The sequence below is a fragment of the Aptenodytes patagonicus genome, chromosome W, assembly GCF_965638725.1.
Source record: "Aptenodytes patagonicus chromosome W, bAptPat1.pri.cur, whole genome shotgun sequence".
Lineage (NCBI taxonomy): Eukaryota > Metazoa > Chordata > Aves > Sphenisciformes > Spheniscidae > Aptenodytes > Aptenodytes patagonicus.
In genome coordinates, this window is record NC_134981.1 from 16,687,231 (window position 1) to 16,712,936 (window position 25,706).

At 42.6% G+C, this 25,706-nt stretch overlaps 1 protein-coding gene across 1 annotated transcript in view; it reads left to right on the forward strand.

Moving 5' to 3' along the window:
• LOC143171961 (excitatory amino acid transporter 1-like) overlaps positions 1-25,706 on the forward strand; it is a 99,647-nt gene that overhangs the window by 65,107 nt on the left and 8,834 nt on the right. The window contains exons 4-6 of the mRNA XM_076361147.1: positions 4,897-5,101; positions 6,495-6,537; positions 17,784-18,079. Coding sequence (XP_076217262.1) covers positions 4,897-5,101; positions 6,495-6,537; positions 17,784-18,079 — 544 coding nt within the window. The remainder of the gene's footprint in view (positions 1-4,896; positions 5,102-6,494; positions 6,538-17,783; positions 18,080-25,706) is intronic.

The following is a 25,706-nucleotide window of genomic DNA, read 5'->3' on the forward strand; positions in this document are numbered from 1 at the left end:
GTAGGTGAAAGGAGAGGACAGGGGTAAGGGCTTGGGTTTGTTTGCAGTTTTACAGACTTACGCCTGCCCCCTTCTTTCTTCCCTTCCCTCCTTCCCTTTCCAGCAATACATAAAAAATCATTACCATTCATGTTGTGTGCGCGAACATGCTGGAAGGAATTATAGGTGCTCTGCTCAGGGTTGCCTTGACAACTTCAAGGCTTCCATGTGCATGGGGACCCGTGGCACAGCAAAGTTTCCCAGGCCCCCTGGGGAAAGGGAGGGGAGAGGAAGAGAGGAGGCAGAGGTGCTAGAGCCAGAAGCCGTGTGGAGGAGAGAGCAGCGAGCAGGATGAAAGGGGCACATACATCTCCTGCGGGACAATGGGAGTTTTGCTGGCTGGCTGTGAAAGGACACACTGAGGATACAATGGTCTGTGATACATGAAAGCTTCCAGACCCTTCCAGAGACCCATTCAGCTCTAAGAAATCTTGTCAACACCTTACAATGTAAAGAAAACAAACCCCTTCATTTTCTCATGTTTTAAAAACAGATTTTAAATATTTTTTAGATAATTCTTGTTGTTGGTATGCTGGAAGCTTTTGCAGTTTCAGCCCTGGAAGGTACTGAGTGTCCCTCTTGTGAGTTCCCTGAGTTCCCATTAACATCAGTGGGAGGGAAGGCTGCCCAGCAGCTCCCCAGTAAGGGCTCTCTGAGGTGAGAACTTGCTTCCTCCTCATATTGCTTTTGTTCATACTTATGCCTGTCATCCCTCTGCTTTGAATGCTTACTGCTATACATGCCATGAACAGTTAGAGCTCAAGAAGAGAGGAATTGCTGTCCCCTACTTTCAAGCTGAGAAGTCATTTATATGATAAGCAAGAGCAGAAATGAGACTGAGCAACCTAAAATAAGGGACTGTGTAGTCACAACCAGAGCGCATAATAGGAAACCAAGCTGGAAAGCAGCTTATAAAGAAAAGATCATGACTCTTGCTCCCTGACATATCACTTGCACACAGATCACCACTCAATCCCAAAATCAGTCCAAGAAAGAAATAGGATCACAAGCACTAATCCTTCAACACAGCAATCTTTAGTGGTAAGATATGCCCTACACTGACTCCTAGTGATTTTTGGAGTGTAGGAGACTCAACCAAGTATCAAGTGTGGAGTACAAAGAAAATTAGGCTTGATTAAAGCAGTAAGCACATATGCATGTGAACCCTCTAGACTGACAGTGCTCAGCATCTGGTCCTGAGTCTATTACCTGGCAAGGGCAGGATACTTGGAACTGACTGATTTAACATCTGTGCATTTCCAAATCTTCTCACCAAACTATATAGGTTAAATTTACCTTTTCATGCTCAGGATGTAAACCAAGTTCAAAGTTGATCTTAGCTAAAATGAAAAAACTACACAGCCCATTGCCGCTACTTTAGAAACAGCAAGTAAGAACATAAAACAGCAATTAAAATATATGAAGACAAAGTTGACAGGACTAGTATGCATGCATTCATTTTTCACTTTTTAAATTACTCTTCTTTTTAAGTTATTTACTGATACTTTAAAAATAAAATTTGTAACAAATGCTGTCTGATATAAACATTGTACAACTCAGTAGCAGCTCTGAAAGACTCCAACAATTCTTAACTTTATTTTTATGCATTGGTTAATTATATTTGCATTATTTTGCATTTGCATTATTTTGAGGACTCTAAAAAACCAAGCAATACTCCATCCATCGACAAGACTGGCTATAGGATTTACTTCCTGTTTGTAAAAATAACTATTACTTGGTAGCATTTACCATTTCCCTCACAGAATTTCAAAACATAAATGTAAACTTACCACAAGCATTATCATCCAGTTTTACTGATGGAAAAGCTGAGCAGAGAAATGAAGGATCAAGTGCTTCAAATGTTGGATTTCCATTTTCAGTTTCTTCCTGTGCCTGTAACACTTTGTTCTTCCACTACAATGGCACATATAAATCAAGCAATTCAGGGTGCAAATCTAGTAATCATCCTTTGCAATTCATTTTGTGGGTACAAATCTTACTGGCTCTAATTGCTTCTGCCGAAAGGACAGGCAAGCCCTAGCTGAAATGAAAGGGTAAGTATGAAGCATGTGATTGGTTTTATACTTTGAAGATTTGATCAGAGCCTGGAACACAGCCTTGATCTCAGTTACATCAGTGACTATATAGAGTAGTTTCACTGTAACTCCAGTAGCACATATTTCCTCCTTTAGAAGACAGACAGAAGTATGATATATCTACAATGATAAGCATTTTGAGAAAATAGTTTTGCCAGGCCATGATTCTAGTTTTATGTTTCCATATTATTTATATTCACACAGTCCTTTTGCTTTATTTTAAATGCTTTCTCCTCTGAGATAAGTACCCAGAGCGGAAGGTAGGCAACTTTCATTATCTTCTATACATTCAAAGATGGCGTCTAGATAAATATGTGGGCAGTCTGCAAAAGTTTGGATTAGACAGTGCCATATAGAGGTACATAGGAGGAGATAATAAAGCAAAGAGATCTTTTCAATCATAGAATCATAGAATAGTTTGGGTTGGAAGGGACCTTTAAAGGTCATCTAGTCCAACCCCCCTGCCATGGGCAGGGACATCTTCAACTAGATCAGGTTGCTCAGAGCCCCGTCCAGCCTGACCTTGAATGTTTCCAGGGATGGGGCATCCACCACCTCTCTGGGCAACCTGTTCCAGTGTTTCACCACCCTCAGCGGAAAAATGTCTTCCTTATATCTAGTCTAAATCTACCCCCCTTTAGTTTAAAGCCATTCCCCCTTGTCCTGTCACAACAGGCCCTGCTAAAAAGTTTGCTGCCATCTTTTTTATAAGCCCCCTTTAAGTACTGAAAGGATGCAATAAGGTCTCCCCGAAGCCTTCTCTTCTCTAGGCTGAACAACCCCAACTCTCTCAGCCTTTCTTCATAGGAGAGGTGTTCCATCCCCCTGATCATTTTCGTGGCCCTCTTCTGGACCCGCTCCAACAGGTCCATGTCTTTCCTGTGCTGAGGACCCCAGAGCTGGATGCAGTACTCCAGGTGGGGTCTCACCAGAGCAGAGTAGAGGGGCAGAATCACCTCCCTCGACCTGCTGGCCACGCTTCTTTTGATGCAGCCCAGGATATGATTGGCCTTCTGGGCTGCGAGCGCACATTGCTGGCTCATGTCCAGCTTTTCCTCCACCAGTACCCCCAAGTCCTTCTTGGCAGGGCTGCTCTCAATCCTTTCATCCCCCAGCCTGTACTGATACCGGGGGTTGCCCCGACCCAGGTGCAGGACCTTGCACTTGGCCTTGTTGAACCTCATGAGGTTCACACGGGCCCATTTCTCGAGCTTGTCCAGGTCCCTCTGGATGGCATCCTGTCCCTCTGGCGTGTCGACCACACCACTCAGCTTGGTGTCATCTGCAAATTTGCTGAGGGTGCACTCGATCCCACTGTCTATGTTGTTGATGAAGATATTAAACAGTACCGGTCCCAATACGGACCCCTGAGGGACGCCACTCGTCACCAACCTCCATCTGGACATTGAGCCGTTGACCACTACCCTCTGGATGCGACCATCTAGCCAATTTCTCACCCACCGGACAGTCCACCCATCAAATCCATACGTCTCCAGTTTAGAGAGAAGGATGTTGTGGGGGACCGTGTCAAAGGCCTTACAGAGGTCCAGACAGACGACATCTGTAGCCCTTCCCGTGTTCACTGATGTAGTCACTCCATCCTAGAAGGCCACTAGGTTGGTCAGGCAGGACTTGCTGGCTGTCTCGAATCACCTCCCTGTCCTCCATGTGCCTTAGCATAGCTTCCAGGAGGATCTGTTCCATGATCTTCCCAGGCACAGAGGTGAGACTGACTGGCCTGTAGTTCCCCCGGTTCCTGACCTCTTTCTTCATTCTGCACTTTGAAAACATGATTCCAACAATAAACACCAGCACTGTTTTGAGACAGATGGTGTAGCCCTCCAGATGAAGTATAGGGAAGTTATTGACTACTTGAAATTTTAAGGAGCAAAGGGGCATTTTAAGGAGAGGAACACTGACTGCACCTGTTTGGAAAGAGGAAGAGGATTTCTATTTCTGACAGTCCTCATGAGACACTCCTTCTCAGAAATTCAGAGCTCTTTCCCTGGCAGAACTGCACCTTCATTTAAAAAACACAGTGCAGCCCTGTTGGTGCAATCTCATGAACAAATACTTTAGCAGATGCCATACTGAGCACCCTAGTATTCATATTAGATCAGATGCATTAAGACGAGCCAAGAATTAGGAGCAATATGTTGCAAGTTTTGCAAAGCGTATAAAAGACACTAAATGCTTATTCATACAATAGTAAGGATTTTCTGAAACAAGCTAACAGCATTTAATCTATTTTAAACTTCCATGGCTTGGGACAGAGGTAAACTCCAGTCATTCCATTAGGGGTTGAAGAAAACTCTTCATACACATTAATTGTAGCAAACATTGTCAACATTACTTGAGAGTACTCTGTTTTCTTTCTTACCATTACAAATTCAGTGCAGCATATTTCTAAGGTACATTTTTCAGACTATGGTAAATATGCTAATCAAAAACCATGAATTGGCTCACTGGAATATAGGGAGTGCCACACTGCGTCAGACCAATAATCTTTGCTTTTAACAAGTGTTAACAAAGCACAGAAAGCTGTAATTCTTGTAATAGAAAATTATGTAATAACAAACATTAGGGGTGGGATGGGAAGACAGTGGCAGTACAAGCTGCAAAAGAGGGCCAACTTACCTTGGGTAGCTTTAAATGTACTGGTTATCAAAACTCTTCCCACAAAACCATTTTCATCATGCTGAGTTTATAGTCTTTACTCACAACTGTATGAGGTGAATGTCCTTGTGCTTAAATTTACTAGGAATTGCTGCCCTGGATAGTAAAGCATCAGGGAAGATGGGAGTTCGAGCAGTAGTCTACTACATGAGTACTACGATCATTGCTGTACTGATTGGTATAATCATTGTGGTCATCATCCACCCTGGGAAAGGTACTAAAGAAAACATGCACAGAGAAGGCAAAATTGTGCAAGTGACAGCAGCAGATGCCTTTCTTGATTTAATCAGGTATGGCTATGATATTGCAAATTTTCTGCACCAATAATGATGACAGTAATATTTAGATTCACACAAGAAGGATAGTAGAGATTTTTAGACAGTGACTGCCTAAATTAGCCAAATTTCTTACCAATATCTCTAACCCCTACAACGCTACAAAAGAATACATGGCTTTATTTTCAAATCAGGCTGTTGCAAGGGAAGAAACTGCTTTTAATACTCAAAGAAAGATTCTTTCTTTCACGCACAAAAGAAAGACTTCTGTTCTGCTATCTGCATGGCTCTTTTCCCCTCCTTCCATAGCACAATCCTTATTACCAAATTCCTCTGCTTTCCCTTACTTCCAACTTTTGAAAGTTTTATCACTTCACTTGAATCCCTGATTTAGCTATTAATCTTAATTTTGAATTGTAGCCGCCAGTCTGGGTGCATCTACTCAACCTTGTTAAATTGTATGGATAGGAAATAAATTCCAGGAACAGGCAAGTAAAATGCTTGAAATAGAGAGGCACAAATATAAAAGCTTGTTTTCTCCTCGCTCAGAGACTCTGCAGTGCCTCTTTTATAGAGCTAATATGTCACAGATGTATTCCAGGGAGTAGGGAAGCTGAGGTTTTGAACTCAGGAGCTTTTCCACAGGTAAAGCCACTAAAATTTTGTTCCACTAACCCATTTGGAGAAGCCAGAGACATGGAGAAAGGCCTCTAAGAGTCATGCTGTCAGGAAAGGAGACTTCAAAAAGACCCATGAAGAGGTTTGCACTCAGATTCCTCAAGATTTATTGAGTTAGGGTGCTTCTAATTCCCTCACAAATGTCACCATTCTGGAAAGCAAACAAGCAAATCCACATATGTAACAAGTATACACACACATATATAATTATATGTGTATGTGTTATTATTAAAGAACACTCAAACTTCAGAAATATTTATTTCTTAATCACGACGAGACTCTAAATCGAGTGATAAATGTCATGATGCACTAGGCTACATGGCTGCAAAATTGTTTGAGAAGTAGAAATGCATTAAATATTAATAACTTCTTTATTCATCAGGATTCAGACAGCATTAATAAATACAAAATTAAAAGTCAACACTCACCCACAGGGCTTTGTTCATTTGGTAATTTAGCTAATATTCTGCTCCATAACCAGACCTGCTATACAATATTGGATACAGAGATTGCAATTGACAGGATCTATCCAACCCTACTACATTTCATCCTGATAAAGCTAACCAGGCCAATGCTATATGCAAAGCTCTACTCACTGTATACACAATTACATATTTGTGTTAGGATTCCTTTGAAAATTAGCTGGTCAATTCTTTTATTAGCTGTGCCACTACTTAAGGTATTACTAGAGTGTTATAACTTCTCATGTTATTTTCTTTCTTTTTCACAGAAATATGTTCCCTCCAAATCTGGTGGAAGCTTGCTTTAAACAGGTAAAAATGTTTTCTTATTTCCAACTAAAACATATAATAAAGTAAGAAATTGAAATGTAATAGTATTTTCTTTAGAAATATCATGTACTTGTACTTAGAGCAGAAATAAATCTTACGTATCCTGCCAGCTGTCACCAAAAAACCCCCAACCAAATCTGTGCTTTGTTTTCAATCATATAGTCTCAGTATTTGCTATGAGAAGTGAAGAAAACACACCTAGCACAGCAAATCAAAAAATAAGTTTTTTCAAAATGTCAAATTCATAAGTCTACAGCAAGCTTCACTAAAGTCAATACAGAATTTACTTTTCAAAAACAGTGTTGTGTTAAATTGAGAGATTCTGAGATATGTACCATCTGTACAAAGACTGGAAGATGTTCAAGAATGTCATGTGGGAAATGTGCATAGGTTAGAAACTGAGGCAACAATTTTGTGGACATCAATAACAAAATCAAACTAGGGGACTTCCTGTCACCTATGGTAGGAGTTCACAGGTATGTTCTTTCTATGTTGCTTCCCAAATTCCTCTATCATTAGCCTGGTCTTAACCTTAACTGTTCTATGGAAAAAATAATAGTAACTAGTTACATTCCTCCTTTAAAAAGAGAACATTATAGTTTCAGTGAAACCTATAATGTATATTGCCATAATCTAATTGCTTCATATTGACCCCACAGACAATCTTGAACTGGTATTATTTACCAGTTATTGCTGTAGCAATTAAAAAAAGCTGGAATGTGGAGATCAAGAAGCAAGAGGATAAAGTAGAAACTTTCCAAAGTCCAGCTGAGTTACATCTTGCAGAAGAATTGAAAAGAAACAGTAACATTTTCTTTAGTTACATAAATGGAGACCAACAAAAAGCAGTGACTTTCTAGATTAAAAATTTGGTCGAGATTAAAGATAAACTAGTCCCAGGTGCAAAAACGACAAATGCTATGCCTCTGTTTTCAGTAAGGACAGTGATGCAGAAGAGCAGTATGGAAATACAAAAGTCTGTATCTAAACTAGAAACAAAATTCAAAGAATTTAATGTAATAAAGTCAGGGAATGACATCATTTTTATTTCAAAATCATGAAAGAATTAGGGCATAAAGTTACAGATCTAGCAGCAAGTTTTTTTAATAAATCTGTTAAGTTGGGAAGTTATTATCTATAACTGGTGAAAGCAATCATAGTGCCTTTCAAATTGCAATTTCAAAAAGATTTAGGAATTGATTTAAGCAGTTAATAACCCATTAGCCTGATCTTGGTTGTACTGAAGGCTACAAGTACCTTGAAGGAAAGAGTAAAGACTTAGTAATAAATGAAAATGAAAAATACATTAAAAAAAAGATAAAGAATAACACGGGTTTCTGAAACAGATTATACCAGAATAACCTTCCATCTTTCTTCCACAAGATTGCTCATTTTCGTCTTTTCTTTTTTTGTTTTGGTGCCACAGAAGTGCAATGGATCTAATCTCTTTAGACTTCTGTAAAACAGAATTTTTAATATGAGGGAAGTGAAATAGTTGAGCAGGGGATAAGATTATTGTGAGAATTGTAAAATTTGTGGAGATAGCAATGGAAGTTGCTGAAGGACTGGGCGCATCTCAATTGATATTTTTATGAATGACATTGCCACAGGATGCACACAATGAAATTTACAGATGACAAGAAAGTCGAAGCACTTTGTATCGAGATATCTAACAAACACCAAAGAAGGTAGTATGTCCCTGGCACACTGTAACACTATAAAGTCACAAGAACAAAGTGAATTGGCTCTTGCAGACATTGGCATGTTCGGTTATCTCCTGGTAGCTCGTCATCACATGTGAAATAAACATTTAGAAATTAACTGTAATTTCTGCTTTGAGATGGGAAGTCATCATCAGAAAGAAAAAAAAATTAAAACCCCTCTAATTCAGCTCTAGGATATATTAGGTGACATAACTCCAAGAGAGGAAATAAAACAAGAGGAACGTGACTGTCTGGAATACTGGGTATATTCTGGTCATTATGTTCAAGGAAGATTAATGTAAAATAAGCACAATGGAGACAGGAGTTGCTGTTCAAAAGGACACAGCATATAAAGCCAAAAGAAGCTTGCTTTAAAAACTATTCAGATACAAAAAACAAAGTGGGAACAGAGCCGTATAAGATAAAGAAAAATGTTTATACAAGAAGAAATGGAAATCACTATGACTGAATTTAAAGTGGGAATTAGTAAGGTTTTTAACCTTCATTACCTAAAAGGTGAGGTCCTGGAAAAATCTTCAATTAGGAGTCATGGGAACAAACTACCTCATCAGTTTTAAGATATGGCTTGAAAAATTCATTCAATAAAGTATCCTACAGCAACAGGAAACTCAACTCAGTGACTAGCAGTCCTAAATCTATGTTCTTAATTAAAGATATCCTGTAGATTCTGTTTACATTAAGTATATTGTATTTCTCATGTGCTTTACAGCTTAAAGGGATCTCCTAAAAATGGTTCAAAAAACAGGAAATGCTTAATGAAAGTTTTTTTCTGACTTTCATCAGCAGATATGCTTACTGAAGCACCAGGATTTTAAATCTGTCATACTGATACAATTACCTTTTGAATCAGGTACCAAAACCTAGATTTTTAGGCATAAGTTATTTTGTTGAACCAGATTTGTTACACTAAAAACATTTTACAGGAGAAACAAGTATGTGTAAGATTCATAGGTATCCAGATGACTTTGTACATCTGACTCCATAACTTTCTTTTCAAAAGTTTACATCAGGTTTTTCATATGTTTCTCAGAAGATTTATGAAGAAGGATGATCCATCTGGCACTAATCTGGTTCTATAACACCGTGTTTGCTGGTCCAAACACAAAACACACTACTACTCAAAGTAGTCCACACTCAAAGGCGTAATACTGACCCACAGCTTTGCACACCTGGAAATCATCACTGGCATATATACTCCACGTTCAATTCACATCTTTTGATATATTAGGTGCTCACATTCTGTTTTATAGCATCCTTAGGCGGGTTTCTTTCCTGACAGAGATCTGCACTGGAACCCACTGGAAGGTTTTTCTTTCTCACCATGGCCAGCAAACAGGTCCTTTAGTGACTGTGTTAGGACTCTCAGCAAATTTTGAACCTGCTATTTCTCCATCAATAGCAAGCACCTCCCAAAGCAGCTCCACTAACACACAGGACCAATTATCATTTCAAAGTTTTTTAACCTCAAAAGATCAACTATTACTCAAATTTTGTAACACTAAGATGTGGAAAATTGTACTTTCCTTCGCGTGATTCATTTTAGTGAAGTAAAATTAGTTTTCTGGACGTGGAAGTGCTCTCCTGCAAAATGAAATGGAAGTGCTGTGTGGAGAGGGGTAACCAAGGTGGGGAGGGCTTCTAGATGGTGTTGGGAAAGCTTTTATAAGATTGCTGCTGGGAGAAGAAGAGCTGGGAAGGAAGACTGGGACCTTAGGACTCATTTAGGAAAGATCTTCCTAAATTTTCTGCTGCTTCTCATTTAGTCTTCTGGTCCTTTGGATTCCCTTTCCTGTTCTTCTTTCCCAGCAAGTCTGTGAGGCAAACAAAGCTGCCTCCTCTTGCTTCTTCTTCTTCTTTGCACATTTTCTTCTCCAGAAACAGGAAGAATGGTGGAACAAAATGCCCCTTCCCCTCCAAAACAGCCCCCCCCATTGTAGATCCCAGAAGCCAGGAGGAGCCCCTATAGGAGAGAAAGTGTGGTGGGTTGACCTTGGCTAGCTGCCAGGTGCCCACCAAGCCATTCTATCACTCCCCCTCTCAATTGGACAGGGAAGAGAAAATATGACGAAAGGCTCGTGAGTTGAGATAAGGACAGAGAGATCACTCAGCAATTACCGTCACAGGCAAAACAGACTCGACTTGGGGAAATTAACTTAATTTATTGCCAATCAAAAGTCAGAGTAGGATAACGAGAAATAAAACCAAATCTTGAAACACCTTCCCCCCACCCCTCCCTTCCTCCCAGGCTCAACTTCACTCCTGATTTCTCTACCTCCTCCCCTCCCGAGCGGTGCAGAGGGATGGGGAATGGGGGTTGCGGTCAGTTCATTATGCATTGTCTCTGCCGCTCCTTCCTCCTCACGCTCTTCCCCTTCTCCAGCATGGGGTCCCGCCCACGGGACACAGTCCTTCACGAACTGCTCCAACATGGGCCCTTCCCACGGACTGCAGTTCTTCACGAACTGCTCCAGCATGGGTCCTTTCCACGTGTCCTTTCCACGGGGTGCAGTCCTTCAGGAACGGACTGCTCCAGCGTGGGTCCCCTGTGGGGCCACAGGTCCTGCCAGAAAACCTGCTCCAGCACGGGCTCTCCGTGGGGTCACAGCTTCCTTCGAGGCACATTCACCTGCTCTGGCGTGGGGTCCTCCATGGGCTGCAGGGTGGACATCTGCTCCACCATTAACCTCCATGGGCTGCAGGGGGACAACCTGCTTCACCATGGTCTTCACCACGGGCTGCAGGGGAATCTGCTCTGGCACCTGGGGCACCTCCTCTCCCTCCTTCTTCACTGACCTTGGTGTCTGCAGAGTTGTTTCCCTCACATATTCTCACTCCTCTCTTCTGGCTACTGTTGCACAGCAGTTTTTTTCCCCTTCCTAAATATGTTATCACAGAGGTGCTACCACCATCACTGATATGACTCAGCTTTGGTCAGCAGCAGGTCTGTCTTGGAGCTGGCTGGCACTGGCTCTGTCGGACACGGGGGAAGCTTATGGCATCTTCTCACAGAAGCTACCCCTGTAGCTCCCCTGCTACCACGGGAAAGCTAAGGAAATCCTTACATTCAAACCTTTCAACTGAGAATTGGAAAAAACATTTCAGGCCTAGCGGGTGGCATTCAGCCCTATGCCCCAGGAAAGTCTAGGGGGACAAAGAGCCACCCTTGCCTAGCAGATCAAGTTAAGAAGAATAATCTGAAAATGTTGGGCTTTAGCTTCACTCTGTTCTCCACTAGTTAGTCTCTCTCTCCCTGTGAAAGACCAAAGTCCTGTTGGCACCCTGTCTCTATCAGGACCTCCTCCAGTTAAATCAGTGGCAGATAGGGATCACTGGAAACAGCAGATTGTTAATCCAAACATCATACTTTCTGGTGCTGGTTATTTCCATGAGACATATGTTGCTACATTCACTATGCACTGATCATTTGGGGGCTTTTGTGATTTTTATCAGTAACAGGAGAATCTGAAAAGACTGACTCCTGATAAATATTCCACACTTACCTAAAACTAGATTACTTTGTTCAAAATCTTCTCTATACTCCTATATTCACCCGCAATTTGGGGATATCTAAATAAATCTTTGGATTTATCTTTCAATTCTAACCATTATCTCTTCGTTTCTCTTTCTTTGCTAAATTCAAAGATGCTATCTATCATGGGGCTAAGCAGTTGTAAGCAGCCTACTTGTTAGGCAGATACTGCTTTTTAACTGCTCGTTCTTTCTGCTGTGCTCTGGGGATATATCAAAAGCCAAAAGAAACACAAGTGAACTTGGGACATCAAGAGAAGCAGAATCAGTCTAACAATTTGGGGAGGGTCATTCTGTTGTGAATAGGTGGAATTTGATGCCAGCCGAAGCTTAAAGAACTAGAAAGGTGCATCTGATAACTGCATTTCTTCTGAGCTATTTTTAATTAACATTCTTTCCTGAACTCATTCTTATCAAGGGGATTGGAAGTGCTAATCACACATCCAGACATGAATACTAACCAATATATGCTGTCTATTCCTTGTGATAGTTTTGGCTAGTTAAGATATATTTTAACCTGTGTCATCAGCTCTTCTGCAGACAATTTAGAATGCTTTCACACATGTCCATATGGAAAGGAAAGAAAAAATGAATCAGGAAGATGGGATATCACTGCCTTATTTTCATTTATTTTCATTTTTTTAGGCTTGCATTTAAGCAAACATGTTGCTTTTAAAATCATCATTCACTAAAAACGATATCACCATAGTGACTTAGCACAGACATTGCTAATTATACTATCTCAGAGTACTGACAGTAAATCATGAGTTTTCAGAGCAGTTACCCATGCAATTACCTTGTCTGCAAGTTAACCACTGGAATGTGCTACTGCCATGGTAGTACTGCTGCTTCTTTAAAAGTCATGTAATATATTCAAGTCAAATGGTTGTGGGTATCTTGTACTACTAATGAAAACAAAAGAATAATAAAAGTGTAAACAACTAATTCATTATATTATGCAAGAAAGTAAATATATTGTCTATTTCATAATGAGATAACGTAATGAAAATTCCTTTTCAAGTTGTTCATTAGCACCGTGTCTTGTAACAAAGTCCAGAAATGCCATTATTTTTATATTTTACTTGCAGATAAGGTTGTTAATAGAAAGCTATTAGTATTAATATGTATTAAATAATATTTACCTTGTTCCTAATTTCTTTTCTATACATGAACTTAAGGAAATTTTTATGAGTATTTTGCATCTAAAATCTTGCCAGGCAAAAATACCTCTGCCTGGATGTCTCCATCAACGCACCAAACATCCTCAGAAATGACAGGACTTCAGTGATGTCATCTAGCCCATCACAGATTATCAGTGTAGGTGTGTGGACTTCTGGTAAAACATAACCAGCTCTTCTGAGATCCCTAAGCCTACAATGTGTTATATGAGCAGTTTTTCTTTGTCTAATTTCTTCCATTAGTGAATGTTGCAAAAGAACAAGGATCTGCAGAATCACAGTGTGATATTAAAATGTCAGTTTGAGCTAAATGAACAGCTGGTAACTCTGATTCCCACCAAGATACAGTAGAGATCTGCCTGAAAGTAGGGATCTCATAAAAGCTCACAAAATTATCTCTATCATCACCAGTTTCTCTGCAAAGTAGTAATAGTCAACTCTGCTGTTACCCCATCTATTTCAAAACCTTTGACATTTCCTAATGTCTTGAAGGTGCTCTTTCATCCTGTCGCTTCTTATAAACAGTTGGCTTTTTCACCATTCCACACACAGAACATTTGTTTTGTGGTGGTCAAGCAATCTTGTATTTCGCCTTAAGTGTCATCTGAAAAAGCACTAACAAGAATAAACCTCAACCTACACTTTTTCCTTGGTAGATAGCTCCTTTGCATTTCCCGTATTTGGTTTCCCTAATTTCTTTTGCTTCACCAGGAGCCTTCTCATGACTTTTGATAGACAACTTTGAGCATAAGAAGACAGACACATCCACAAAGTTATCCTTAACCTCATTTAGCAATAATGAAAGAAAGATTAGCTCAGACTGTCTCAGAGCAAATAAAGTTGCTCTGATTCCTGTTGCTCAGATTGCCATTTTGAATCTTACTCTAAATAAACTGTTTCTCTACTGCTCTGGAAAGGGTTCTAGAAAGACTATTCTCCCTAGGCTAAAGCTAACATTTCTGAATACTTAAGTCTGACGAACAGGATGAGTCAACAGATAAGATCTACATCTCTGCGTACCAGTCCAGTAGCTGAAACGAAAACAGACTTTGCTAAGTGAGGTCCTAAAACCCATATTATATCCCTAAAGAGACTTAACTAATAAAGGATTAAAGGCATCCTCCTGCTGGGACAGAATTCCAGAACCATCAAAAAAAAGAAGGAATATGCTTATTATAACCTCTGTGCCTGGGAAGGTCATGGAACAGATCCTCCTGGAAACTATGCTAAGGCACATGGAGGACAGGGAGGTGATTCGAGACAGCCAGCATGGCTTCACCAAGGGCAAGTCCTGCCTGACCAACCTAGTGGCCTTCTAGGATGGAGTGACTACATCAGTGGACACGGGAAGGGCTACAGATGTCGTCTGTCTGGACCTCTGTAAGGCCTTTGACACGGTCCCCCACAACATCCTTCTCTCTAAACTGGAGAGGTATGGATTTGATGGGTGGACTGTCCGGTGGGTGAGAAATTGGCTAGATGGTCGCATCCAGAGGGTAGTGGTCAACGGCTCAATGTCCAGATGGAGGTTGGTGACGAGTGGCGTCCCTCAGGGGTCCGTATTGGGACCAGTACTGTTTAATATCTTCATCAACAACATAGACAGTGGGATCGAGTGCACCCTCAGCAAATTTGCAGATGACACCAAGCTGAGTGGTGTGGTCGACACGCCAGAGGGACGGGATGCCATCCAGAGGGACCTGGACAAGCTCGAGAAGTGGGCCCGTGTAAACCTCATGAGGTTCAACAAGGCCAAGTGCAAGGTCCTGCACCTGGGTCGGGGCAACCCCCGGTATCAGTACAGGCTGGGGGATGAAAGGATTGAGAGCAGCCCTGCCAAGAAGGACTTGGGGGTACTGGTGGAGGAAAAGCTGGACATGAGCCAGCAATGTGCGCTCGCAGCCCAGAAGGCCAATCATATCCTGGGCTGCATCAAAAGAAGCGTGGCCAGCAGGTCGAGGGAGGTGATTCTGCCCCTCTACTCTGCTCTGGTGAGACCCCACCTGGAGTACTGCATCCAGCTCTGGGGTCCTCAGCACAGGAAAGACATGGACCTGTTGGAGCGGGTCCAGAAGAGGGCCACGAAAATGATCAGGGGGATGGAACACCTCTCCTATGAAGAAAGGCTGAGAGAGTTGGGGTTGTTCAGCCTAGAGAAGAGAAGGCTTCGGGGAGACCTTATTGCATCCTTTCAGTACTTAAAGGGGGCTTATAAAAAAGATGGCAGCAAACTTTTTAGCAGGGCCTGTTGTGACAGGACAAGGGGGAATGGCTTTAAACTAAAGGGGGGTAGATTTAGACTAGATATAAGGAAGACATTTTTCCGCTGAGGGTGGTGAAACACTGGAACAGGTTGCCCAGAGAGGTGGTGGATGCCCCATCCCTGGAAACATTCAAGGTCAGGCTGGACGGGGCTCTGAGCAACCTGATCTAGTTGAAGATGTCCCTGCCCATGGCAGGGGGGTTGGACTAGATGACCTTTAAAGGTCCCTTCCAACCCAAACTATTCTATGATTCTATGATTCTATAACCTAAAATGATTTCTAACTGGATTTTTAAAGGTATGAAACTTCATGTGATTGTGCTTTCTCCGCTGTAGCTGCCCAACTTTTTCTCAGTCCCTTGTCATAATTTTTGAGCCCAATGGCCAATTCCGACCCAATTTGACGGGGGGGGGGGCAAATTCAGAGAAATCAGAATTGTGCTGCCACTGAAAGAAAAGTGGTTTATGACTTAGTTCTTAACCTGTTCCAACAGGCAGCAGCCATTCAGCCAGGCAGCACACATCTAATATTGTCTAATAGCTATATCATGTGTTGCTTTTGACCTAGCCAAATAGGTAGGAATGAGAGAAAGACCTGAGGATAATCGAGGAGAATCAGGACAAAGACAGTTATGATGTGTCTAGGGAAAGTAGGAAATGAATAGGAAATGTGGTAGGAAATTAGGCTTTAATTCCAGTCCTCATTAAGCAGCTTGCTTTTTTATGTTTGTCTAATCTGCATGTCCACAAGTCCAGCATAATTACACCCTTCAGATATTTGCATAGGATTTTTTACCTAACTTTTTTTTTCTACTTTAAAACTGTAATAAAAGTAATATACATATATACACAATTATCATACACACACATTTTAAAAAAAAAAAGTGTTTGAAGTACAGTGTTAGGCAGTATTTTAACACTCCTGTCACATCTGAAATAAAATCCCTTCAGTGATTTCCACTGTAATACCTCTCTGTCACTTAAAGAGGCAATCCCATCCCTCCTTCCCTGGCTGTATAATCCCAGTCTCAGTGTTTTGCCCTCTCTGGCATTCATCTGATTCCTCAGTGAGCTGATTCACCTCCATAGCCTTTACCAAAAAATGGCCACTTTTTTGCTTGATAAATTTTCTGCCAATTTAAAGAGTAGGATTGGCTCATGGAGAGATCAAATTAGAACTGACACAGAGGAGAAATTATCACAGGTTGGATGGGAGGGGGTGAGGAAGTGGAACTGTGCTTTTCCATGTCAGCCAACTGTTGGAACAGCTCAGCTGTCTACTCTAACCACAGCCCAAGTCTTAAAACCTTTTAGCAAATTTCATTTAAAACTCAAGAATATCTAACCTCCATAGAGATTTGTTCTGCTACATCTTATTCAGAAATTTTCCATAAATGTCCTCTAAGCAAGTTTTACTTGAAGTTCTGAAAGAGTTAAAGCCTTCAGGGAATACAGCAAATATGTGGAAGGAGTGCATCAAAACTATTCCGGTGTGGAAAATAACAGAAAATTAGGTCAGTGTTGCTAGATGCTGATATTCAGGTTTCCCATCTTAGTCATAAGTACTCCATTTCACTCAAATACTTTCAGAGTGTGCAACAATCTCCAAATATTACTAATAATACTACAGCTCCTGGACTTAATATTTGGGGGCTTTTTGTTGGCAGGCCCAAAGGAATAAAAATCCAAAGTTGCTGAATAACCTTGACACCAGCATCCCATTGCTTTAATATGGCATTTAGCATCCTGAGATATATTAGAAACATTTTACTAGTGATATTTAGTATTCTTTGCTCAAAATAATTTAATCAGGACAGGACTGCAGGGCTTTTTGAGCCCAGAGAAAAATATTCAGGATACACATTTCTCTTTGGAAAAGTATTAGGTGGTGAAAGACTGGTTTTCAAAGTAGACATTTAGGAGCATACTGAGATTTTGAAATGGATTTGCCCATTCCATAATGGAACCATTTAAGGTAGAACCCTGTTCTTAATTAAGAAAAATGGTGTTTTGTTACTGCAAAGCAGAGAAAACTAATGGCTTTGCCATAGCAAAGGAAAAAAGAGGTATGTTATATTTCAATTACTTTCACTCTATTTTTTCTAATCCAAAAAGCTGAAAAAGTAAGGAAACTCCAGAGCACATGAAAATATTTCCACTAGCCAAAAAAGGTCTGTTTATTTAACAGTTGGGAAAACATTGTTGGGAAAAACAGCAATTTATAAAAATGCAAACTAAGAATCAATAGTTTTGTCACAAAACTCATGAGCATGACAAATCCGCGTCTTTGATTTTGACATATTTATGAGAAAGCTAGTTCTGGAACCTAAAGGTCAAGCTTTAGATCTTGAAGTTAATATGGATTTTTGTTGCTTTCAGGAAAGCTAGGTTTTCATAACAGTACATTCTACCAACAAATATTACAGAAAGAATTCAAATGTCCTCAATAGTAATTAATAATTTAATGTGTGATTTTTACCTTTGTTTGCTATGATTCACAGAATTCCTATCTTTCTTTTCTTTTTGTCTTACCAGTTCAAAACTAACTATGAAAAGAGAATGTTTAAAGTAGATATTTCATCCAATCACACATCCACAGTGACTTCCATATTAAGTAATGTGTCAGAAGCAATGGAAACCCTCACCCGAATGAAAGAGGAAATAGTTCCTGTTCCAGGTTCTGTAAATGGAGTGAATGCCCTTGGCTTGGTGGTTTTCTCAATAAGCTTTGGCCTGGTAATTGGAAGCATGAAGGAGCAAGGTCAGGCATTAAAAGACTTCTTTGATAGCCTAAATGAGGCTATCATGAGATTGGTAGCTCTAATAATGTGGTAAGTGCCTCTGATAAATTCCATATTAAGTTACTAACAATATTTTTTGATCACAGTCATGCACTGGATAGCAAGAGTCTGGCAGGAAATCAGACAATAAGATCTTAACTACCTTGTAGTTTTTTTCATAAATGAACCCAAGAACTGTAATTCTGTATATCAATAATTGGCCCAAACATACCTATTCTTTCAGTGTGTTTAGCTTTTGACATGAAAAAATCAGGGTATATATCAGAATTTGCCAAGCTTATACAGAGACATTCTATGTCTTCATAAAGACAGCGATCACAGCAGTATGCTATCAAAGTTTCCTTATAATATACTCTGACTTCACTAAAGGAAAATGACAAAAGTCTCCCATAATCTTATTTCTACACAGAAAGACTTGTTATCATTAGTTTCCAACACAACTGGTTCCTGCAGTTGTGTAGCATATATGCATGCCCTTGCATTATAGCTGCATTGCTTACAGATACACATAATTTTGCCACTTCCTTTATTGTGTTCAACAAGTAAATAAAACCAATACCTTTTCCTTCAAACATTAAGTATGAAGTCTTTTCAACAATGAAAATTCATTATTTTCAGGCAGAAGGTTAATTATGAGAAGAAATTGTCTTGTTGCCTTCTTTACTACAGAAAACAAACAAACAAACAAACAAATCAACTCCAAAAGCGTAAAAAACTACCCAAGAGCACACACACATATCTTGTAGTACTAGATACAAAACTAAAAATAAGTATATTTTTCCAGGAAGTAAAATTCTATTCTGCCAGGAAACATCTATACAAAGCAAAAATCTTTTCTCCTTCTTTACGAGCTCACTTCAGATGATAAAGCAGCGGATGAGAATTATTACTTCTGAGACATTTCTCCATGGACTTGATGGCTGAAAGTGCAATTGAGATATTGTCATGGTTTAACCCAAGCCGGCAACTAAGCACCACATGGCCGTTCACTCACTCCCCCCTGCCCAGTGGGATGAGGGAGAGAATCGGAAGAGTAAAACTGAGAACACCTGTGGGGTGAGATAAGAACAGCTTAATAACTGAAATAAAATAAAATATAATAATAATAATAAAAAAAATTGTAATGAAAAGGAAAATAACAAAAAGAGAGAGAAATAAAACCCAAGAAAGACAAGTGATGCAAATGAAAAAAATTGCTCACCACCAACCAACTGATGCCCAGCCTGTCCCCGAGCAGTGGACCCCCGGCCAGCTTTCCCCTAGTTTATGTACTGAGCATGACGTCATATGGTATGGAATATCCCTTTGGCCAGTTTGGGTCAGCTGTCCTGGCTGTGTCCCCTCCCAGCTTCTTGTGCACCTCCAGCCTTCTCAGTCGGCAGAGCATGGGAAGCTGAAAAGTCCTTGACTAGTGTAAGCACTACTTAGCAACAACTAAAACATCACTGTGTGATCAACATTATTCTCATACTAAATCCAAAACACAGCACTGTACCAGCTACTAGGAAGAAAATTAATTCTATCCCAGCCGAAACCAGGACAATATCCACCCCTTATTCTATACCATCTACGTCATGCCCAGGTCCCACACTTTCCAATACATCCCAATTAATCACCACCACCTTTCCTGTCTTTTGATATATACACACAGATATCATTCCCTAAGTCTATGGGCCATCCCTATAAAATGTCCTTTGAGTTCATTTAGTCCATGATTTTGGGGTCCATCTGTCATAACAGTCCTTCAGGACAGGAGAGATGGTGTGTGGTGTTGCATTGTTGCATGCTGAAGCCAGTTCTGGTTCCATCACCGCTGCGCTTCTCTGGTTCTATCATCGCTGCACTTTGCTTGGTTTCATCAAAGATCATTCTTAATTCATCTAGGTGATTCTTACTCTAATACCGTTGATACAGCATATAGCGACCATAGTAGTGATGACATAGAGTATGACATAGCAATTAACATCATACAATTTAATTCATTGGCTATTCTCACCCAAAATCAAATCCCCTTGAGGTACACATCGGACTTCCCCATCCTTCCGCATCACCCACCAAGTGCACCCAGGCCCTTGAGCAAAAGCAATCCCACGGATGGGTTTGCCTCTGCCCGAGGCAGGAGTAACCCAGACTGTTTTCCCCAGCATATTTTCTATGTGCACTACAGGGACTTTATTCCCATCTACAGTACGTAAAAGGTTTGCTTGGGCAGGGCCAGCTCAATTGGCAGATCCCCGAGTGTTGACTAACCAGGTGGCCTTTGCTAAATGCGTATCCCAATCTTTGAATGTCCCGCCACCCATTGCTCTCAGCGTAGTCTTTAACAGTCCATTGTATCATTCAATTTTCCCAGAGGCTGGTGCATGACAGGGGATGTGATACACCCACTCAATGCCATGCTCTTTGGCCCAGGGGTCTATGAGGTTGTTTCGGAAATGAGTCCCATTGTCTGACTCAATTCTTTCTGGGGTGCCATGTCGCCATAGGACTTGCTTCTCAAGGCCCAGGATAATGTTCCGGGCAGTGGCATGGGGCACGGGATATGTTTCCAGGTGGTTGCCTCCACCATTGTAAGCACATGGCACTTGCCTTGGTGAGTTTGTGGGAGTGTGATATAATCAATCTGCCAGGCCTCCCCATATTTATATTTCAGCCATCGTCCTCCATACCAGAGGGGCTTTAACCGCTTGGCTTGCTTGATTGCAGCGCATGTTTCACATTCATGTATAATCTGCGCAATAGTGTCCATGGTCCAGTCCACCCCTCGATCACGAGCCCATCTGTATGTTGCATCTCTTCCTCGATGGCCTGAGGTGTCATGGGCCCACCGAGCTAGAAATAATTCACCCTTCTGTTGCCAGTCCAGATCCACCTGAGCCACTTCAATCTTAGCAGCCTGATCCACCTGCTGGTTGTTTTGATGTTCTTCAGTGGCCAGACTCTTGGGTACGGGAGCATCTACGTGACGGACTTTTACAACCAGGTTCTCCACTCGGGCAGCAATATCTTGCCACAATGCGGCAGCCCAGATGGGTTTGCCTCTGCGCTGCCAGTTGCTCTGCTTCCATTGCTGCAACCACCCCCACAGGGCATTTGCCACCATCCATGAGTCAGTATAGAGATAGAGCACAGGCCTTTTTTCTCGGTCAGCAATATCTAAAGCCAGCTGGATGGCCTTTACCTCTGCAAATTGGCTCGATTCACCTTCTCCTTCAGCAGTTTCTACAACTTGTCGCATGGGACTCCATAAAGCAGCTTTCCACCTCCGATGCTTTCCCACAAGACGACAGGACCCATCAGTGAACAGGGCATATTGCTTCTCATTTTCTGGTAGTTCATTATACATTGGGGCCTCCTCAGCACGTGTCACCTCCTCCTCTGGCGATATTCCAAAATCTTTGCCCTCTGGCCAATCCATGATCACTTCCAAGATTCCTGGGTGACTGGGGTTTCCTATTTGAGCCCGTTGTGTGATTAGTGCGACCCACTTACTCCACGTAGCATCAGTTGCATGATGTGGACAGGGGACCCTCCCTCTGAACATCCAGCCCAGCACCGGCAGTCGGGGTGCCAGGAGGAGCTGTGCTTCAGTGCCGATCACTTCCGAAGCAGCTCAAACCCCTTCATATGCTGCCAATATCTCTTTTTCAGTTGGAGTATAGCGGGCCTCAGATCCTCTGTAGCCCCGACTCCAAAACCCTAGGGGTCGACCTCGAGTCTCCCCTGGTGCTTTCTGCCAGAGGCTCCAGGTAGGGCCGTTCTCCCCGGCTGCAGTGTAGAGCACATTTTTTACATCTTGTCCTGCCCAGACTGGCCCCAGGGCTACTGCATGGACTATCTCCTCTTTAATTTGTTCAAAAGCTTGTCGTTGCTCAGGGCCCCATTTGAAATCGTTCTTCTTCCGGGTCACTTGATAGAGAGGGTTTACGATCAGACTGTAACTTGGAATATGCATTCTCCAAAAACCCACGACGCCTAAGAAAGCTTGTGTTTCCTTTTTGCTAGTTGGTGGAGACATGGCTGTTATTTTGTTGATCACATCCATTGGGATCTGACGACGTCCATCTTGCCATTTTATTCCTAAATACTGGATCTCCTGTGCAGGTCCCTTGACCTTACTTTGTTTTATGGCAAAACCGGCCTTCAGCAGGATTTGGACTATTTCCTTCCCTTTCTCAAACACTTCTGCCTCTCTGTTGCCCCACATGATGATGTCATCAATGTATTGCAGGTGTTCTGGAGCTCCACCCTGTTCCAGTGCAGTCTGGATCAGTCCATGGCAAATGGTGGGGCTGTGTTTCCACCCCTGGGGCAGTCGGTTCCAGGTGTACTGGACGCCCCTCCAAGTGAAAGCAAACTGTGGCCTGCACTCTGCTGCCAAAGGGATTGAGAAAAACGCATTAGCGATATCAATTGTGGCATACCACTTGGCTGCCTTTAACTCCAGTTCGTATTGAAGTTCTAGCATGTCTGGCACAGCAGCACTCAGGGGTGGCGTGACTTCATTTAGGCCACGATAGTCTACTGTCAGTCTCCACTCTCCATTAGACTTCCGCACTGGCCATATGGGACTGTTAAAGGGTGAACGAGTCTTGCTGATCACTCCTTGGCTCTCCAGTCGACGAATCAGCTTATGGATGGGAATCAAGGAGTCTCGGTTGGTGCGATATTGCCGCCGGTGCACCTTGGTGGTAGCGATTGGCACCTGTTGGTCTTCGACCTTCAGCAACCCCACAACAGAGGGGTCCTCCGAGAGACCAGGCAAGGTGGACAGCTGTTTAATTTCCTCCATCTCCAAGGCAGCTATACCAAAAGCCCACCGGTACCCTTTTGGGTCCTTGAAATACCCTCTCCTGAGGGAGTCTATGCCAAGGATGCACGGAGCCTCTGGGCCAGTCACAATGGGGTGCTTCTGCCACTCATTCCCAGTTAGACTCACTTCAGCCTCCAATACAGTTAGCTGTTGGGATCCCCCCCGTCACCCCAGAAATACAGATGGGTTCTGCCCCTTTATAGCTTGATGGCATTAGGGTACACTGTGCACCGGTGTCTACTAGAGCCTTCTACTCCTGTGGGTCTGATGTGCCAGGCCACTGAATCCACACAGTCCAGTAAACCCGGTTGTCCCTTTCCTCCCCCTGGCTGGAGGCAGGGCCCCTCTAGTCCTGGTCATAGTATTCGTTACTCACTTCTTGTAAATATGAGTCAGAAGTCTCTTCATTAAGATCAGGAGTAAAATCAGCCCTTCTACTCTGTCTGGGGAACTGCCCGCTGGAAACTGGAGCAGCATTTTTCCTGGAACAACCCCCTTTTGTGATTGTTTTTCCTTGCAACTCACGTACCCGTGCCTCTAGGGTCAAGGTAGTTTTTCCATCCCACTTCCTCATGTCCTTTCCATGGTCATGCAGGTAAAACCATAGGGTGGCCCGTGGTGTGTATCCACTATATCCTTTCTCTTGAGCAGAGGGATGCTTACTCCTAATGGCTGAGATACTGGTCCGTACAGGTGGGGAGTAGGACATATCCTCTTTGAATCGCTGGACCTCCCGGGACAGTTTCTCCACAGCTGAGACAAGGGAGGAAGAGAGACTTTCCTCATATTGCCGGAGTTGGCCAGCCAATTCATCCACCGTTTGTCCCTCTCCATCTTTCCAGGTCATTACTGCCAATGAATTGGCGTATGACGATGGTGCGCTCCTTATAAACTTCCGCCACATGGGTCGCGTGCACTTGACTTCGTCTGGATCTTTGGATAGTTGTTCATTGCTCAGGTCACCATAAATCACCTCCAGCACAGCTAATTCTCTCAGAAACTGGATACCCTTCTCCATGGTGGCCCACTTGCTTGGGCGACATATGACATCTTCCTTGAAGGGATACCTTTCCTTCACGCTTGACAAGAGTCGCCTCCAAAGGCTGAGGGCTTGTGCCCCTTTTCCAATTGCTTTGTCAATGCCCCCTTCCCTGGAAAGGGATCCCAGCTGCTTGCTTTCCCTACCGTCCAATTCCTGGCTACTGGCCCTGTTATCCCAGCATCGGAGCAGCCACGTGACAATATGCTCGCCTGGACGACGACTGAAATCTTTTTGCATATCTTGCAGCTCACTCAGGGATAGAGATCGGGTGGTTACCGTCTCATTTATGAGTTCTTCCTCTCCCTCTGAAGAAGAGGAGGAGCCCTCCCGCCGAGTTCTTCCTAGAGGGGAAGTGGGGAATTCTTCCTCTTCCTCCTCCTGTTCTCGTGATGGCCCTGTTTTAGAGTAGTCTGCCTCCTCACTGGCAGGGCAGTATGCTTCTTCCTCCTGCTCCCTCTTAGGAGGAGCTTCTTCATCCCTTACTAAACAAGCTGACTTCTGCTTCCAAGATTTCTTCTTGTGTATAGGGACTGCTGATACTGGCACGGGTTGGTTCTCTGGTTCAGCCGCAGTGCCTGTTGCCGGGGTTAGAGTAGCCGCAGTGCCTGTCGCGTGGGTTGGAGTAGCCGCAGTGCCTGTCTTCGGGGTTGGAGTAGCCACATTGCCTGTTGCAGGGGTTGGAGTAGCTGCAGTGCCTATCGCAGGGCTTGGAGTAGCTGCAGCGCCTGTCGCCGGGGTTGGAGTGGCCACAGGGACTGTTGTTTTATCATCAGATCCAGAGACCTTCTCTTCCCCTTGAGGGTTCTGATCAGTGTTGAACAGGGCTCGGTAGGCATGGGCCAGGCCTCAGCACATTGCAGTGATCTGTGTCTCTCTGGAATTGCCAGGGTGACAGCATGCTTTTTCCAAATATTCTACTAATTTTTCAGGATCCTGCACTTGTTCAGGGGTGAAGTTCCAAAACACTGGGGGTGCCCATTGGCCTAGGCATTTGCCCATCCTATCCCACACATCCTGCCACTCATAACTATCCAGCCTCGGGGCAGATCTCTGGGTGGTATTCTTAAATAGGTGTTTGACCTTAATCAAGACCTGAACCACATTCAGGAGACATAGCAATAGGAACATGCTGGTTTGAACATCCCAAGGATATTCAAAATACTCAAGAGCTATTGTAATCAGTCTGGAGGAGAAGGCAAAGGTGAAGGAAGGTGTCTCCCCTGTAGATTGGCTCGCCGAGGAGAAGAGGTAAAAAGTGTAATTATTAATAGTTTCCGAGAGATGGCTCCCGAAGTACGGGGATGATGGCAGTGCTGAGTACAGTCTCACAACCAATAATTTTATCATACCATAAGCCAGTGTTACACAGTACAGCAAAGTGAAAACTTTAATCCAGCTCCCAGAGGTGATAAACAGCACCACAGGGAGTGCATACGGCAAGTAAGATGTTACATAACACAACTCTGAGAACAAGCACAACCACTCTGAGAGCAAATGAATCAACATTGTGACCAGCGACTATTAAACTAATATAATGAATGCTTACGACAATTTTTTTTTTAACACACTCTGGTCAGATCTGTTGTTATCTTAACCCTTCGAGCCCCATGTTGGGCGCCAAAAAGGACTGTCGTGGTTTAACCGCAGCCGGCAACTAAGCACCACACGGCTGCTCACTCACTCCCCCCTGCCCAGTGGGATGAGGGAGAGAATCGGAAGAGTAAAACTGAGAAAAGTCGTGGGGTAAGATAAGAAGAGTTTAATAATTGAAATAAAATAATAATAATAATAATAATAATAAT